Here is an 18,156-nt window from a genome sequence, read left to right as displayed (position 1 = left end):
GCGGGACTCTGGGAAACTGGGCCGAGGTCTGACCGGCAGGTGTGGCTGCTCTGGCCGCTCCCTGGGAAAGCCCCTTCCAGGTCGCCGGCTTCCGGGATGTGCCGTGTTGCACCAGGAACCGCACCCGCAGCCAGCCCCGGGCCTGCCCGACAGCAGTGGGCCGAGCTCGGTGGGCCGCCCCGGATCCAGGACCCTCCCTGGCCTGCTGGTCAGCGCTCTGTCCTCATCTGCCTCTTGTTTTCCACAGAGCTAGTCCTCTCGCTTCTGGAGAAGATGCAGACGCAGGAGATCCTGAGGATCCTGCGGCTGCCCGAGCTGGGTGACTTGGGCCAGTTTTTCCGCAGCCTCTCGGCCACCACCCTGGTGAGCGTGGGCGCCCTGGCCGCCGTCCTCGCCTACTGGTTCACCCACCGGCCGAAGGCCTTGCAGCCGCCCTGCGACCTCCTGGTGCAGTCGGAAGAACTGGAGGTGAGCGGGGGTGGGGGTGGGGGCATCAGCTCAGCTGTGGAAGGTGCCGGGCAGAGGAGTGGCGTCTTGAAGGCAGGAGCCCAGCTGGTGGCTTACTTGACCTCAGATGGCCCAGAGACGCCCCGATTCCCTTGGCAACCAGCCCCGCAGCAGCCTCCGGCAGGGTCGGCCACTCAACGCTCTTCCGCCTCTGCCTGGAGCTGCCCCGGCACAGCCTGGCCTCCCGTCCCATAACCCAGCCTGTCCTCCCGTCCCAGCCTCCCGGGCCTCTGCTCCCGGGAAAGTGCCTCCAGCACAGCCTCAAACTAATTCACACTATGGTGTGAATGATGGATAGCCGCCTTCTTAGCTAACGAGGGCTGCATCCGGGTGGTCCTCACCTGGGGGAAGAGCAGCAGATCGTGGTTGGGGGGACACCCTGGCAGGTTGATCCTGACGCCAGGGGGCAGCTTGACCCCGTTCAGCACCCCCCACCGTGCTGTGTGGATGAGTCGTGGGGGTGTAGGAGCAGCAGCTGCAAATCCCGGACGTTCTGTCACTGCCGACCTGGTGTGCGGGGCTGCGTGTGTCCTGGGTGTCACGTGTGTGTCACGTGTGTGTCACGTGTGTGTGTCACGTGTGTGTGTCACGTGTGTGTGTCACGTGTGTGTGTCACGCGTGTGTGTGTGTCACGTGTGTGTGTCACGTGTGTGTGGGACACTGGTGTACTGGACCTGTGTGCGAGTGCTGTGTGTGTCACGTGTGTGTCATGCGTGTATGTGTGTGTGAGGTCACTGGCGTACTAGACCTGTGTGCGTGAGCCGGCTGTGTATGAGTGCAACACGTATGGTCGCCTGTGTGCAGCCAGGCGTGCACAGGCCGAGTGCGTGAGTGACACAACACGTCCCGGCCTGGCTGCGAGGCCCGGCTGCGAGGCCCGGCTGCGAGGCCCGGCTGCGAGGCCCGGCCGCGAGGTCCGGCCGCGAGGCCCGGCTGCGAGGCCCGGCCACGAGGTCCGGCCGCGAGGCCCGGCTGCGAGGCCCGGCTGCGTGTCTGTCATGGCCGTGCGAGCCGCGGTCCCACCTGCAACTGACGGGCTGAGCCGGCTCCTCCAGCCTGTGCTTCGCTCGCAGGACGGCGACGGGGCGCGGCGGTCTGTGATCACGAGTGGCCCTCAGCTGCTCACCCACTACTACGACGACGCCCGGACCATGTACCAGGTGTTCCGCCGCGGGCTCAGCATCTCAGGTGAGCGGGCCGCAGGCCTGGGGAGGGCTGTGCCGGGGCTGCGTGCGGGCAGGGCGGGTGACAGGCCTGACACCAGGGGGCTGCGTGCGGGCAGGGCGGGTGACAGGCCCGACACCAGGGGGCTGCGTGCGGGCAGGGCGGGTGACAGGCCCGACACCAGGGGGCTGAGTGTGAGCAGGGCGGGTGACAGGCCCGACACCAGGGGGCTGAGTGTGAGCAGGGCGGGTGACAGGCCTGACACCAAGGGACTGAGTGTGAGCAGGGCGGGTGACAGGCCCGACACCAGGGGACTGAGTGTGAGCAGGGCGGGTGACAGGCCTGACACCAAGGGACTGAGTGTGAGCAGGGCGGGTGACAGGCCCGACACCAGGGGACTGAGTGTGAGCAGGGCGGGTGACAGGCCTGACACCAAGGGACTGAGTGTGAGCAGGGCGGGTGACAGGCCCGACACCAAGGGACTGAGTGTGAGCAGGGCGGGTGACAGGCCCGACACCAGGGGACTGAGTGTGAGCAGGGCGGGTGACAGGCCTGACACCAGGGGGCTGCGTGCGGGCAGGGCGGGTGACAGGCCCGACACCAGGGGACTGAGTGTGAGCAGGGCGGGTGACAGGCCCGACACCAAGGGACTGAGTGTGAGCAGGGCGGGTGACAGGCCCGACACCAGGGGACTGAGTGCGAGCAGGGCGGGTGACAGGCCTGACACCAGGGGGCTGCGTGCGGGCAGGGCGGGTGACAGGCCCGACACCAGGGGGCTGCGTGCGGGCAGGGCGGGTGACAGGCCCGACACCAGGGGGCTGAGTGCGAGCAGGGCGGGTGACAGGCCCGACACCAGGGGACTGAATGTGAGCAGGGCGGGTGACAGGCCCGACACCAGGGGGCTGAGTGCGAGCAGGGCGGGTGACAGGCCCGACACCAGGGGGCTGAGTGCGAGCAGGGCGGGTGACAGGCCCGACACCAGGGGGCTGCGTGCGGGCAGGGCGGGTGACAGGCCCGACACCAGGGGGCTGAGTGCGAGCAGGGCGGGTGACAGGCCTGACACCAGGGGGCTGCGTGCGAGCAGGGCGGGTGACAGGCCTGACACCAGGGGACTGAGTGCGAGCAGGGCGGGTGACAGGCCCGACACCAGGGGACTGAATGTGAGCAGGGCGGGTGACAGGCCTGACACCAGGGGACTGAGTGTGAGCAGGGCGGGTGACAGGCCCGACACCAGGGGGCTGAGTGTGAGCAGGGCGGGTGACAGGCCCGACACCAGGGGACTGAGTGCGAGCAGGGCGGGTGACAGGCCCGACACCAGGGGGCTGAGTGTGAGCAGGGCGGGTGACAGGCCCGACACCAGGGGGCTGCGTGCGAGCAGGGCGGGTGACAGGCCTGACACCAGGGGACTGAGTGCGAGCAGGGCGGGTGACAGGCCCGACACCAGGGGACTGAGTGCGAGCAGGGCGGGTGACAGGCCCGACACCAGGGGGCTGAGTGCGAGCAGGGCGGGTGACAGGCCTGACACCAGGGGGCTGAGTGCGAGCAGGGCGGGTGACAGGCCTGACACCAAGGGACTGAGTGTGAGCAGGGCGGGTGACAGGCCCGACACCAGGGGACTGAGTGCGAGCAGGGCGGGTGACAGGCCCGACACCAGGGGGCTGAGTGTGAGCAGGGTGGGTGACAGGCCCGACACCAGGGGACTGAGTGTGAGCAGGGCGGGTGACAGGCCCGACACCAGGGGACTGAGTGTGAGCAGGGCGGGTGACAGGCCCGACACCAGGGGACTGAGTGTGAGCAGGGCGGGTGACAGGCCCGACACCAGGGGACTGAGTGTGAGCAGGGCGGGTGACAGGCCCGACACCAGGGGGCTGAGTGTGAGCAGGGCGGGTGACAGGCCCGACACCAGGGGACTGAGTGTGAGCAGGGCGGGTGACAGGCCCGACACCAGGGGACTGAGTGTGAGCAGGGCGGGTGACAGGCCCGACACCAGGGGACTGAGTGTGAGCAGGGCGGGTGACAGGCCCGACACCAGGGGACTGAGTGTGAGCAGGGCGGGTGACAGGCCCGACACCAGGGGGCTGAGTGTGAGCAGGGCGGGTGACAGGCCCGACACCAGGGGGCTGCGTGCGAGCAGGGCGGGTGACAGGCCTGACACCAGGGGACTGAGTGCGAGCAGGGCGGGTGACAGGCCCGACACCAGGGGACTGAGTGCGAGCAGGGCGGGTGACAGGCCCGACACCAGGGGGCTGAGTGCGAGCAGGGCGGGTGACAGGCCTGACACCAGGGGGCTGAGTGCGAGCAGGGCGGGTGACAGGCCTGACACCAAGGGACTGAGTGTGAGCAGGGCGGGTGACAGGCCCGACACCAGGGGACTGAGTGCGAGCAGGGCGGGTGACAGGCCCGACACCAGGGGGCTGAGTGTGAGCAGGGTGGGTGACAGGCCCGACACCAGGGGACTGAGTGTGAGCAGGGCGGGTGACAGGCCCGACACCAGGGGACTGAGTGTGAGCAGGGCGGGTGACAGGCCCGACACCAGGGGACTGAGTGTGAGCAGGGCGGGTGACAGGCCCGACACCAGGGGACTGAGTGTGAGCAGGGCGGGTGACAGGCCCGACACCAGGGGGCTGAGTGTGAGCAGGGCGGGTGACAGGCCCGACACCAGGGGACTGAGTGTGAGCAGGGCGGGTGACAGGCCCGACACCAGGGGACTGAGTGTGAGCAGGGCGGGTGACAGGCCTGACACCAGGGGACTGAGTGTGAGCAGGGCGGGTGACAGGCCCGACACCAGGGGACTGAGTGTGAGCAGGGCGGGTGACAGGCCCGACACCAGGGGACTGAGTGTGAGCAGGGCGGGTGACAGGCCCGACACCAGGGGACTGAGTGTGAGCAGGGCGGGTGACAGGCCTGACACCAGGGGACTGAGTGTGAGCAGGGCGGGTGACAGGCCCGACACCAGGGGACTGAGTGTGAGCAGGGCGGGTGACAGGCCCGACACCAGGGGACTGAGTGTGAGCAGGGCGGGTGACAGGCCCGACACCAGGGGGCTGAGTGTGAGCAGGGCGGGTGACAGGCCCGACACCAGGGGACTGAGTGTGAGCAGGGCGGGTGACAGGCCCGACACCAGGGGACTGAGTGTGAGCAGGGCGGGTGACAGGCCTGACACCAGGGGACTGAGTGTGAGCAGGGCGGGTGACAGGCCCGACACCAGGGGACTGAGTGTGAGCAGGGCGGGTGACAGGCCCGACACCAGGGGACTGAGTGTGAGCAGGGCGGGTGACAGGCCCGACACCAGGGGACTGAGTGTGAGCAGGGCGGGTGACAGGCCCGACACCAGGGGACTGAGTGTGAGCAGGGCGGGTGACAGGCCCGACACCAGGGGACTGAGTGTGAGCAGGGCGGGTGACAGGCCCGACACCAGGGGACTGAGTGTGAGCAGGGCGGGTGACAGGCCCGACACCAGGGGGCTGAGTGTGAGCAGGGCGGGTGACAGGCCCGACACCAGGGGACTGAGTGCGAGCAGGGCGGGTGACAGGCCCGACACCAGGGGGCTGAGTGCGAGCAGGGCGGGTGACAGGCCCGACACCAGGGGGCTGAGTGCGAGCAGGGCGGGTGACAGGCCCGACACCAGGGGGCTGAGTGCGAGCAGGGCGGGTGACAGGCCCGACACCAGGGGACTGAGTGTGAGCAGGGCGGGTGACAGGCCCGACACCAAGGGACTGAGTGTGAGCAGGGCGGGTGACAGGCCCGACACCAGGGGGCTGAGTGTGAGCAGGGCGGGTGACAGGCCCGACACCAGGGGGCTGAGTGTGAGCAGGGCGGGTGACAGGCCCGACACCAGGGGGCTGAGTGCGAGCAGGGCGGGTGACAGGCCCGACACCAGGGGACTGAGTGTGAGCAGGGCGGGTGACAGGCCCGACACCAGGGGACTGAGTGTGAGCAGGGCGGGTGACAGGCCCGACACCAGGGGACTGAGTGTGAGCAGGGCGGGTGACAGGCCCGACACCAAGGGACTGAGTGTGAGCAGGGCGGGTGACAGGCCCGACACCAAGGGACTGAGTGTGAGCAGGGCGGGTGACAGGCCCGACACCAGGGGGCTGAGTGCGAGCAGGGCGGGTGACAGGCCCGACACCAGGGGGCTGCGTGCGAGCAGGGCGGGTGACAGGCCCGACACCAGGGGGCTGAGTGCGAGCAGGGCGGGTGACAGGCCCGACACCAGGGGACTGAGTGCGAGCAGGGTGGGTGACAGGCCCGACACCAGGGGGCTGCGTGCGAGCAGGGCGGGTGACAGGCCCGACACCAGGGGGCTGCGTGCGAGCAGGGCGGGTGACAGGCCCGACACCAGGGGACTGAGTGTGAGCAGGGCGGGTGACAGGCCTGACACCAGGGGGCTGAGTGTGAGCAGGGTGGGTGACAGGCCCGACACCAGGGGACTGAGTGTGAGCAGGGTGGGTGACAGGCCCGACACCAGGGGACTGAGTGTGAGCAGGGCGGGTGACAGGCCCGACACCAGGGGACTGAGTGCGAGCAGGGCGGGTGACAGGCCCGACACCAGGGGACTGAGTGCGAGCAGGGCGGGTGACAGGCCCGACACCAGGGGACTGAGTGTGAGCAGGGCGGGTGACAGGCCCGACACCAGGGGACTGAGTGCGAGCAGAGTGGGTGACAGGCCCGACACCAGGGGACTGCGTGCGAGCAGGGCAGGTGACAGGCCTGACACCAGGCCCTGGAGAGCAGCTGCTCTTGGCCCCCTCCCCCACTGAGAGCAGCAGCTGTGTCATGTGACCACAAGGCCTTGGCCTTGACCTCAGCTCTGCTCCAGCCCCCAGGCCGTCTCTTGGCCCCACTCTGTGCCCTAGTGAACTCGAGCCCCCAGGCCGCCGGCTGGCGCCATTCCCAGCCTGAGCCTCTGAGACGTCCGGGTGTCCCCAGGGTGAGGGTGACGGAGAGGCAGCCCACCGCCTCCTCCCCGGGGGCCCAGGTCCTGTGGGTCTGCAGTAGGGACCATCACACAAGTCACGGTGGGGATGGGGCGTCCCCATCGCTGGAGCTCCCTGACGGGGGCGAGATGCCGCACTGGGTGCTTCAGGGTTAGACGGGCAGGTGGGGCAGCTGCCCTGGCCCCTGGGCCCCCCCCCCTTGCGGACGCCCGTCAGGTCCCGGTGGGCAGGTGGGGGGCGGCACAGCCCCCTGCCCTCCCCCGGCACAGGCCTTCTCGTCTCTCTGCAGGGAATGGGCCCTGTCTTGGCTTCCGGAAGCCCAAGCAGCCGTACCAGTGGCTGTCCTACCAGGAGGTGAGTGACAGAGGACAGGCCCCACCCTGTCCCCCCACAGGGACCTGGTGGCAGGGGTGGCTTGTGAGTGCCCTGCTGGGTCTCAGAGGGTTGTTTTACTGCCTGTCCCGTCTGCCAAACTGCCGGCTGCGTCCTCGAGGGCCCCCGGCGTGCCAGGGTGGGGAGCCAGGGAGGCCTCGCCCGCCGTGGGATCCCACCTGGGAATGTCCCTCCCGCCTGAAGAGTCCTCGTTCTCCCGTTGCCGTCTGCGTGCAGGTGGCCGACAGGGCTGAATTTTTGGGGTCCGGACTCCTCCAGCACAACTGCAAACCCTGCACAGAGCAGTTCGTTGGTGTCTTTGCACAAAATCGGCCAGAGGTGAGCAGCTGCCTCGACCGTGTCAGAGGTGCTGGTGGAGTGGGGGTCGGGGCCCACGGAACGGTCCTGCTCCCACTGTCTGTGGGACCCGGGACGAGAGAACAAGCAGAGATGCCCGGCTGTGCCACCCCCCGTTCCCACCCCTGACTCTGCCCTGCCTGGCCCCGCCCACACCCCACCCGGCCCCACAAGCAGCTGCCCGTGACCCACGGGGACGGAAGGACCTGGGGAGGGGCCCACCTGCCTGGGAGTGGGCTGGGCGCTGTTGGGACGTGGAATCCGGGAGGTGCAGAATTCCCGGGGGCAGAATTCCCGGACGGCTGGGGGTGGGCACGGCCCGCAGCCTGTGGATTCCTCCTTGCGGGGAGGGTCAGGCGCAGGGCTTAGCGCAGGGACCCCGGTCGCCTGGGCCCCAGGGCAACACGGCCGTCTGACCCCCTTCCTGTCCCCACCCTGCCCTGTGCATCCCCACAGTGGATCATCGCGGAGCTGGCCTGCTACACGTACTCCATGGTGGTGGTCCCGCTCTACGACACCCTGGGCCCGGGGGCCATCCGCTACATCATCAACACAGGTGAGCGCCTGCCCCCTGCCCCCTGCCCCCTGCCCCCTGTGGTTGGTGGCCGTCCCTGGCCCCAGCGTCTCAGGTCATACTGGTTGTCTGACGCTCGTAAGAGGCACGTTGCTTCTGCCCTGAGAAAGCGCTGGGGACTCACACTCTGGCCCCTGAGTCGGCTCCTGGTCAGACTTTGCTGAGGCCCCTTCTGCGGGGCTGGGCGGCCCGGAAGGAGCCCCCGCACAGCCAGCAGCCCTGAGGTTGGTGACAGCTTGGGACAGACTCTGGAGGGCGTGAATATCTTGCGGAGACCTGGGACGGTGGGCAGAGCCTGGAGCAGCGGGAGCTCGGAATCGGCTCCGGGGTCTCCTGGCCTTGGTTCCACCCAGAACCCCTGCACGTTCCAACATGGCACCCACGGCCCATCCTCCATGTTCACACGCACGGTGGGACACGCAGCCCACGGTGCCGCGGCCGGGCGTGTGCTGCTCGGTCACGGCCTGACTGTCCCTGACGGTCACTGCAGCCGACGTCAGCACGGTGATTGTGGACAAGCCCCAGAAGGCCGAGCTTCTGCTGGAGCACGTGGAGAGGAGCGAGACTCCGGGCCTCCGGCTGATCATCCTCATGGAGCCGTTCGAGGAGGCCCTGCGGGAGCGGGGGCAGAAGAGCGGGGTGGCCGTTAAGTCCCTGCAGGCGGTGGAGGTGAGGGGCTGCTCGCGGGGCCCCAGCCGGCCGGTGGGAGCTTGGGAGCCTCATCTGCCCCTCCCGTGCCCTGGGGGGCTCCCTGTCTGCAATGGGGGGCCAGGACCTCGGGGCACCTCTTCTCTCCGGAGTCTCGGCGGGTGTCTGAGGACAGGCCACCGAGGTGCCGCTGTCACAGCGACCACGTCCCGGCAGGGAATCTCGGGTTCTGGGCCTGGTGCAGGGGCAGGGCCCACCATGCTGAGTTTGTGTTGATTGGTGAGAACTTTGAGCATTTAAAAACAGTATTTTCTTCTTTCAGGACTGTGGCCGGGAGAATCACCGCGTCCCTGTGGTAAGCCGAGCTGCCGGCCGAGCCGCACCGAGCGGGCGAGCGCAGAGCCCGTCCTCGGCCCTCCCTGGGCTCCGTGTGGCGCCAGACGCGCCCTGCGTGCCAGTGAGCAGCCCCTGCGAACACGCAGGACGTGCCACGCGGGGGTCCGGCACCCCTGTGGGCTGCAGCCGGGGAGGGACCTGGAGTGGGAGTCAGGTGTTCCGGAGAGGGAACGGCAGCAACCCCGGCCACCCTGGTTCTCCAGCGGCCGTTTCTTTGGGAAGTCGCATTTTTCCCCTTGGAGAGGCTGGGCAGAGCAGCAAAACCAGGAAGGGGCCCCTGGGCCAGTGGCCTCGTGGCAGCTGCTGTCCCTGTGACCTTCTCTGTGTGTCCCCATGTGATGCTGCCTGCACACGCCCACGCCCACGCCCACATACGGCACAGACGTGGGGCTGGTGGAGGGCCCAGGCGTCCTGGGCCCTGGCTGGCCACACGGGTCTCCCCAGCACACCCCTCTTCTCACCCCTGCAGCCCCCGCGGCCTGACGACCTCTCCATCGTGTGCTTCACGAGCGGCACGACAGGTAAGCTGAGGCCCCCAGAGCACCCGCCGTGGCCCCCTGCACCCTCCCTGGCGGCCCGGCAGGTGGCCACAGGGGCCTCTGATGCCCTCGAAGTGGGCTGAGCTGTGTCCTGTGCCTGGCGCCAGACGCTGGGTCCCCCCGAGGCTCCCAGTATCCAGCGCCGGGAAGCACAGCGGGGACAGAGGCGGACGGAGGGTGCGGACTGGAGGTTCAGGCTGGGGGCTTAGCGCCCCCCAGAGCTGAGCCAGGGGACACGGGCAGCTGGGTCACGTGCTGGAGGAAGGACCTTTCTCACTGGGGTTGTCGCTCTGCGGGAAATAGCTCTCACTTCTCTGTTTCCTGCCCTGTCTGGCCTGCGTGTCAGGGGCTGAGGAAGGAGTGTGGGGTTTGGTGTCTGAGAGCCTGGGTTCAAGTCCCATCTCCGCCATTTGTCAGGGGACTGTGAGCCAGTCACCCAACCTCCCTGCCACCACTGTCCCCAGTCTCATCTCTGAGGAGGGTGCTTAAAGGTACCAAGTAGATGGCTGGGCAGGGTGGCTCACACCCATAATTCCAGCACTTTGGGAGGCTGAGGAAGTAGAATCACTTGAGGCCAGGAGTTCAAGGCCAACCTGGACAACATAGCAAGACCCCATCTCTAAAAAAAAAAAAGGAAAAGAAAAAAAAAAAAAGAATTATCCATAGCCAGGCATGGTGGTGCTCCTGTAGTCCCAGCTACTTGGGAGGCTGAGGCAGGAGGATCGCTTGAGCCCAGGAGTTCGAGGCTGCAGGGATCATTCCACTGCACTCCAGCCTGGGCGACAGAATGAGACCCTGTCTCTAAAAAGGAGCCATGTAGAAGACGGGGTGCTGTGTGACGTGGAAGGGCAGTCCACGTGCTCTGTGGGCGCTGTGCCCTGGGCAAGGCTGTCAGGCAGAAGACACAAGAGAAGTGACACACTTCACGCCTGGCCCTGACAGAGGATCACATGCTTCAGTAGAGGCAGAACAGTCGGGGAAGGCTTCCTGGGGGAGGCAAAACACACATGAGGACCACGGCACAGCCACAACACTCTGCAGTCTACAGTGCCGTCTCCCTCCCACTGCACTGTGGGGGCCTCAAGACAGCCCGTGGGGCCAGCGGGGATGCCACCAGGTCTGCCCCGGGGGATGCCACCAGCACCTGGAGGCACGAGGACCTGCTCTCCTGACGCCCAGTCCAGGGCTCTTCCCGTTTCTGCCTTTCCGTCTCATCTGATGACTCGGGAAGTCGCTTGCCTCGCCCTGGATGGGAAGAAGTCTCCAGCCTTCCTGTTCCAGACCGAGAACTGGCCGCCTTGATGGCTCCTGTGGGCGATGACCTGGGGTCTCCCCGCCTTCCACGGACGCAGCCTCTACGAGGCGTGTGGCAGCCTCTGACCAGCCCCACGGGCGGGATTGTCCGTGTCAGTGGATTGCGCCAAATGTGGCTGTATGGAATCGAGATGGACTTTTGCTCGACTCGCGTGGGTTTGAGGATTTCCATACTCTGCAAGAGCTGTCAGGACAGAGATGGCGCAGCCTCTCTCCGGAGCTGACACCCAGGGCCAACCCGGAACTCAAAAGTGCCCTTCTCCGGGCGCGGTGGCTCACGCCTGTAATTCCAGCGCTCTGGGAGGCCGAGGCAGGAGGATCGCTTGAGGCCAGGTGTTCCAGACCAGTCTGAGCAAGGGTGAGAACCCATCTCTATTTTTTTTTCTTTTTTTTTAATCATTTATTAGTTTGGCAGTCAGTTGATACCATCTCTATAAAAAATAGAAAAATTATCCAGGCATGGTGGCGCACACCTGTAGTCCCATCTTCTCTGGAGGCTCAGGTGGGAGGATCCCTTGAGGCCAGGAGTTGGAGGCTGCCGTGAGCTATGATGACTCCACTGTACTCCAGCCCAGGTGACAGAGTGAGACCCTGTCTCAAAAAAAAAACCAAAAAACCCCTTCAGGTTTATGTTGCTCTTAAACAACTTTCCAGTGTTTTTCTGTCCTGAGTCTCACAATGTGGACTTTTGGTGACGTGGTTTTGGGGAGCAGGTCACCACTATGGCCCTATCTTTGGACCTCTGCCTTCAACGAGTGCCTCAGGCTCTTAACAAGTCACGTGGTCACAGATGCCACCCCTGGATCTGGGAAGGAGCCTCGTGGTGCAGAAATGTGCTGCTGCTGGCCGGAGAGGGCAGATGTCACGTCCGGCGCTTTTGCAGACCGGAAAGCCGAGCTGTCCTCGAGCTCTGCAGGGCGAAAGCAGAACGTGTGGAGTCTGGAACACAGGCTGCGACTCAGCGTCCCAGGCCCCCTTCTCCAACGGTAAGGCTGGTGCCCGGCACAGCTGGGCACAAGCAGCTCCTGGCCTGACACCGCCCAGCCCGGCCGTGTACTTGGATCTCCTCGGCGTCAGGCTGAGCCTGTGCTGAGCCTCCCGGGTTCCTCCTCTCGCCGCCCGTCAGCCCCGGCGTCCTCAGCGTCGCAGCCTGGACACGGCTTCCCCTGCCCGTGAGCCCAGCGTCCCGGCTCCCAGCCTCCCACGGGCCACGCTGTCCTTTCAGTGGGAAAGATGGAAAATATGATCCGAGCCTGGTATTTGGCCTGTGATTCTGACGGAATCATTCTGGGGAGATTTCCTTGGTGGCAAGTGCCGGAAAGACCGGTGGAGATTCTCAGAACAAGCTAGAGCTGCAGAGCGCCTGGCCCGGCCACGGCGGCCCCGGGGAAGGTGAGAACTGCGATTTGTTTGTGCCCAGTGGTGGCCGATGGGGAAGGTGAGAGCTGCGATTTGTGCCCAGTGGTGGCCGATGGGGTGGTCTGAGGTTGGTTGTTCATTTCAGCATAACTCAGCTGTGCTGGAGTCTGAACCGAACCTCCAGGAAAAGATAATTCGCAGGTGTAACACGGCCGGTTTGGGAAATCGGCCCCCGGAATGATGGTCGAGATGTTGCATCCTCAGGGGCTTAGGAACCTTGTCTTCCCAGAGAAGAAAATACAGTGATCTTTTAGAGCACACTCTTCTCAGTCCGTGTTTCAGCACTTCTTGTCTAATTCTCGTGTATTCACTCAGCTCAGTTTTGGGGCGCCCACTCTGGGCGTCAGACCTAGCACGGGGGTGCAGGACGCGGGGCTGGAGAAGACACGGCCGGCACTCATGGGCTCACAGGTCTTGTCATCAGGCGGTTACTGTGTGACACAGGCCCTGCCTCAGGTCCGCATCCCGGGTGCGTGAGCTCCCCGACCACCGAGGTCTGTGCAGCCGACAGAAAGGATTCGGAAGGAAGTCGGTCCGGGAGAGTCCTGGGGGCGGGTGGCAGGACGAGGAGGAAGGGCCTCCCCGCAGGGAAGGGCATCGCGGAGGCCTGGATCTGCGGGAGGCTGAGTGAGGAAGGGACGGAGGCCTGGCTCCGCGGGAGGCTGAGTGAGGAAGGGACGGAGGCCTGGCTCCGCGGGAGGCTGAGTGAGGAAGGGACGGAGGCCTGGCTCCGCGGGAGGCTGAGTGAGGAAGGGACGGAGGCCTGGCTCCGCGGGAGGCTGAGTGAGGAAGGGACGGAGGCCTGGCTCCGCGGGAGGCTGAGTGAGGAAGGGACGGAGGCCTGGCTCTGCGGGAGGCTGAGTGAGGAAGGGACGGAGGCCTGGCTCCGCGGGAGGCTGAGTGAGGAAGGGACGGGCCGGGCGGGGCCTGGGAGTCCCGGCGTGAGTGGGTTGAGGGGTCGACGTCCCGCGTGGAGGCCGTCAGCGTCGTCTGTGGCCCAGTCGCACCTGCAAGATGTCACTGCAGAACCGCCTGCTGGTGTCTTGGCCGAGGCTGGTCACGGGGCACGGGGTGGAGGAGAAGCTGGCTGCGGTGGGCTGAGGGGCGGAGGGACGTGCAGGTGGGGATCTGGTACGAGAACACACAGAATTCTTTCTAGAAGCTCGGCTGTGTCGCCAGAGGCACGCTCTATCCTGTCCTGTCCTAGCCACAGTTTGTCACAGTCGAAATCCGGAACAACTCAAATGCCGTCAGCAATGGAGTGTTGCCTACCTGCAGCAGAACATTGTGCCACAGCCCTGGGTGACAGAAACCAGGCAAGACCGGATGATTCCTTTTATATAAAACCACAAAATGTGGTAAAACCTGTGTGGTTTTAGAAGTTAGGAGAGTGACTGCCTCAGGATAGTGGCAGCTGGAAGGGTTAGGGTTAGGGGTTACAGTTCAGGTTAGGGGTCAGGGTTACAGTGAGGGTTCGGGGTTACAGTTCAGGTTAGGGGTTACAGTTCAGGTTAGAGGTTACAGTGAGGGTTAGGGGTTACAGTTCAGGTTAGAGGTTACAGTGAGGGTTAGGGGTTACAGTGAGGATTAGAGGTTACAGTTCAGATTAGGGGTTACAGTGAGGGTTAGAGGTTACAGTGAGGGTTAGGGGTTACAGTTAGGGTTAAGGGTTAGGGGCTAGGGTTCAGGGTTACAGTTAGGGTTAGGGGTTAGGGTCAGGGTTGCCAGGGGCTCCCTGGGGTGCGATGTCTGTCCCTTGGTCTGGATGCTGGTGCACAGGTGAGTTCACTTAGAAAACGTCCATCGAGCTGTACACTTATCAGGGCCGTGACTGTGAAGGGAAGGTGGAGAGTGAGGCTGGCACCCGGTGGTGGCTGTGGGTTGGGGCAACACCTGAGAGTCAGGAGAGACCACCGGAGAGAGGGCAGTGGGGGTGCCGGATGGAGCAAAGCCCCCCAGCTTTGGTGTGGGGGAGGGGCAGAGGCAGCCCTGCCTTGGAGGGAAGGGAGGCGGGGAGGGTGCGGGTGCCCCTGACGGCTTCCGCCTCCTGTGGAGTGGGAGTCGGGGTCCCGGCTGGGGGTGAGAGGAGTCTAGGGGGGGGCGCGTGGCAGTTTCTGTGGAGAAAGCCCCTCTGGGGCTGGAGGCTGTGAGCCTCCAGGGCCGCATCGAGGAGGGGCGGGAAGGTGGGCTGCTGGGTCGCCCCGAGGAAGCCCAGGCGCTGGAGCCCTCGGCAGGAGGTGGCTGAAGTGAGGGGTGCAGGGGCCGGCCTGGGAGGGAGGGGCGGGAGTTGGGCGGGAGCCGCGGGTCGGTCTGAGCGCCGGCGGAGGGGCGGAGAGGCTGAGGAAGTGGAGGCCGTTGCGGTTGGGGCCTCCTCTCTGCTCTAACGGACGATGCCCGCGGAGGCCCAGGCACCTGCACTCGGTAGCCCGTAAGCCCCGGAGCCGGGGCCACCCAGAGGTGGCTTTTGGGGGAAATGCTCACCGTGACCTGTTTGCTTTGAACCATCTGCTTGGAGACTTGTGTGATCATACGCAGGAAACGGCATCCCGGCCCTGCTGCTGTGCAGCGTTGGAATCAGTCAGCCTCTCTTAGGATGCGTTTCCCTGGGCAGTAAGTGAGTACGTTTAAGAGCTGTTGCGTAGGGCTGTTCTAAGAGGTAACTGAGCTACCGTGTACGAAATGCCTCGCACGGTGCTGAGCTGCTACTGTAGCAATTATTTCCGTTCTTACCAGCTCTCAAGTCTGATTTTTTAAAAATTGGTGGATATGGGATTGATAAAAGTAAGACTGAATCCTAAAGAGGATTTGGGCGGCTTTAGCAGGACGATGAACTCTCTGCCTTCGTTGTCAAACTTCCAGAGCGTGTCGGTCACCGTGCTCTGTTTTCCTCACCTTTGGCTGCGCACAGGCAGAGGCGGACGGCCGAGGGCCCAGCCGGGGGGCCCAGCCCCGTCCCCAAACCCCATTCCCTCCCCTGCAGGAACCTTGAGCCCAGCTTCACCCCACAGCTGCTCTCGCTTGGTGCCAACGCCCAACCAGGGCAGATCCTCACCCAGCAAAACGCCTGTCTGCATCACAGCCGTGGGAGGCTGCCCGGGAACACTGGCCACGGCCAAGATGCCATTTGCAGAGCCTGAAACTCGGAGAGTTTTTCTCCAGTGGCTTGAGGGAACGTTACATGCAAGGTGGGTGAGCTTGTGGGTGCTGGACAGCAGGTCTCGCTGCTGAGACGCTGGCATCCCGGATAGCAGGGCCGCTCCCTGGCCCGGCTCCAGAGGAGGAGAGAACCAGAGGGAATCCTGCAGCTGGATTCTGCAAACCCGACCGCACGGAGGCTTATCCAGGAAGCCCTGGACTGCTTGTCCGTGTGAGCACCTTGGAAACCTTTTCTGTATCGTGTTTAAGAGAAACCCTGCCAGAGGTGCATCTTTGTCCTGAGTCCGAGATGAGGGAGGCTCCTCCCAGCTGGACCTTCCAGGCTCCCCCGGAATTTGCCGTCCACACTCACCTCTCCTTCATCACTTGGCATCACATCCAGGGATGACTTGGAATAATCTGAACATTTCTGGGAATATTTTAAAATTCCGTAGGTCATTAGAAGTTTATGACAATTACATTCATATCCACAAGAAAACTAAAAGGCGCGACTTTCCTTATCACGCTGGAGCAGAAAAGGGCTGATCTGACTCAGTGGAATCGGATGACTATTACTGTTGTGTGTGTTTGGCCTGAACCGAACGGAGGCTTTAGAACTTTCCATTAAGGAAGGCATGTCTCTTGGGATTCTCAGACCATCCAGCCTGAAGCTGTGTCGGGACGAGCCCGCCAGCCTCGCGGATCTGAGGCGCCGGACCCCATTGTGAGACTTGTGACTTCACACCTAGGACCAGGGTGTTCCCGGTAGCTTCCAGAACCCGGGAATCCCTGCATGAAAACCGCAGGGACACTCGGGATGTTGCGTGGGCCCAGTCTCTCTGGGATTTGTATGTAAGAGGCAAATCCGGGGAATTCTCGACGGGGGCCTGGCTTTGAGGGTGAAGGGGGACGGGCCCAGGTCGAGCAGACCCCGTGGCTCTTGTTCTTTTCAGAAGCAAGATATTTTATGTACTTACTTTTTCCCCCTCATCCTCTATGTGATGGCATTTTTAATTTATTTTTTTTGAAAAGGAGATATTTTAACAGCTGTTCATCTTTAAAAACACAATTTTTAAAATCCTGTAAACGTCTGTGTCCCCAGAATGGCCTCGGTGGGGTGGGTGGGTCTGTCCCTCGGATTCACAGACGGGCCGTGGCTGCTGCTCTTGTCTCTGACAAACGGTCACCGATCAGCCGATCAGCCGAGCGAGTCGGCCCGAGGGACGAGGGGGACAGGATTCCCGGAGCAGCCGTATCTGTCTCCACTCGCTCCTTTAAACTTGCACAGTGGGGGTGTTTCTCTTTCTGCTCCTGGAGGAAAACTCGGGCAGTTCCTGCCTTTTCTGGTCACTCTCAGGTAACAAAGTTCCATGGTGCAAGTTGACAGACACAGTCTGGACTCAGAAGGACAAGTGGCAGTTAAGATAGGAGCCGGTGCACTGTGCCAAGACGTCTGTGCTGGGCAGGACAGTCCTGCTCTCTCCTTCTTCTCTGGTGTCCCCCCCCCCCCCACCACGTGCTGATGGAAGTTTCCGTCTGTTCTCTCCCCCCGGGCGGGCGTGGGGGGTGGGGCCGGAGTAAGTGCAGCCTGAGAGCTGGACACGGTTCCGGCAAACGCCTGACGCTCACCCTGCCTGTGACGGAGGCTTTCGCGAATCCTGGTTGGGACTCAGGCTCCGCCCGTCCCGGGGCTGTGTCCCCTCCTGCTCCACCTCAGCTTCTGCCTCTGCTGTGCGTCTTGTGCCTCCCCCCGACTGGGCAGGGTCCTTGGCCCGGCAAAGTGACCTCGGGGACAAGATCTTCCTCGTCCCACCGTTGCCGCCTCTGCCCCCGGACTGACGTGCCCCTGCAGACCCCGTGTCCGGTTCCCGGCACTGATCCGGTTTTGGCCACCACAGGCTCCCTCACCTTTCTCAGCGGGTCCCCCCGCGGCAGGGAGCACGTTGGGGGCTTTCGGCCGATCCCCTGAGGGTCTGCGTTGGCCTGGGCTGCTGGCTGGGTTCGGGAGAGAGGACCCTTCATTCCTGCCCTTTGGATGGGCTACCGGGCTCCTTGTGGCTCTCGCCAAGGATCAATCCTCTTCACACATTCTCTCTCTCTCTTTCATTGAGGCAAAATGCACATAGCATCAAATTAGCCATTTTGCAGTGAGCACTTCAGCTGCGTTTGGTGTGATTCTCTCCCAGTCTCTGCTCACTCAGCCCTCTCGTTACCTCCTGCGGGGGGGGGGTTGCCAAGTTACCATGTCCGTTTGTTTGATATTTCCGGGTCATCCAGCCCCTCACTTTTGCGGTTTCGCGGCTACTAGAACTGCCACCTGCGTGGCAACGTCCACTTTAACATCTTTGGCTGCCTCGGTGGAAACATCCTCAACATCTTCCGCACGTGGCTTGTGTCCTTGGCCCTGTGGCAGCCCCACAGTGGGCGTCACTGTCTCAGTCCCGGTGAGGAGGCTGAGGGAGGGGCCGTAGCTCGCCGGGATGTGTGGGCAGTGAGCGGCGGCTCGGACTTGAGCCCTGTCGAACGGTGGCCGGGCTGGCCTCTCCGGCCTGCTGTGCCCTGGGTCCCCAGCTGCCTCTGTCCTCTGGGGCCTCCTAGCAGCCCTGAGGACCAGGCCTCACGAGCGGTAGTGACAGTTGTGTGGAGACAAAGCAAGAACACCCACGCCGGTGAGCAGGCAGGAAGGGCTGCCCTGCCCCCCGGACCTCCAGCCTGGCCTAGGCCTGGGCCCTTTCCAGACGCCAAAGGCCAAAGGCAGCAGGGGGTCCTCTGCCAGCAGAGCTGACTGCGGGAT

The 18,156-nt window shown here is 64.3% G+C and overlaps 1 protein-coding gene across 7 annotated transcripts in view; it reads left to right on the top strand.

Annotated features, from left to right (window-relative positions):
* The first annotated feature begins 249 nt into the window (after positions 1-249).
* Positions 250-18,156, top strand: part of ACSL6 (acyl-CoA synthetase long chain family member 6) — a 40,605-nt gene continuing 22,698 nt past the window's right edge. For 3 of the 7 annotated variants that reach the window (XM_069484030.1, XM_069484031.1, XM_069484029.1), the window contains exons 1-8: positions 259-363; positions 1,581-1,695; positions 6,898-6,962; positions 7,218-7,319; positions 7,794-7,893; positions 8,402-8,580; positions 8,882-8,914; positions 9,425-9,476. In XM_069484030.1, coding sequence (XP_069340131.1) covers positions 274-363; positions 1,581-1,695; positions 6,898-6,962; positions 7,218-7,319; positions 7,794-7,893; positions 8,402-8,580; positions 8,882-8,914; positions 9,425-9,476 — 736 coding nt within the window. In that variant the 5' untranslated portion in view covers positions 259-273. Of the gene's footprint in view, positions 469-1,580; positions 1,696-6,897; positions 6,963-7,217; positions 7,320-7,793; positions 7,894-8,401; positions 8,581-8,865; positions 8,915-9,424; positions 9,477-18,156 lie in introns of all 7 variants that reach the window. The other 4 variants (XM_069484026.1, XM_069484027.1, XM_069484024.1 and 1 more) reach the window with 4 other exon arrangements.

Source organism: Eulemur rufifrons, chromosome 10 (genome assembly GCF_041146395.1).
Source record: "Eulemur rufifrons isolate Redbay chromosome 10, OSU_ERuf_1, whole genome shotgun sequence".
Lineage (NCBI taxonomy): Eukaryota > Metazoa > Chordata > Mammalia > Primates > Lemuridae > Eulemur > Eulemur rufifrons.
This window is presented reverse-complemented; position numbering and strand designations above follow the sequence as displayed.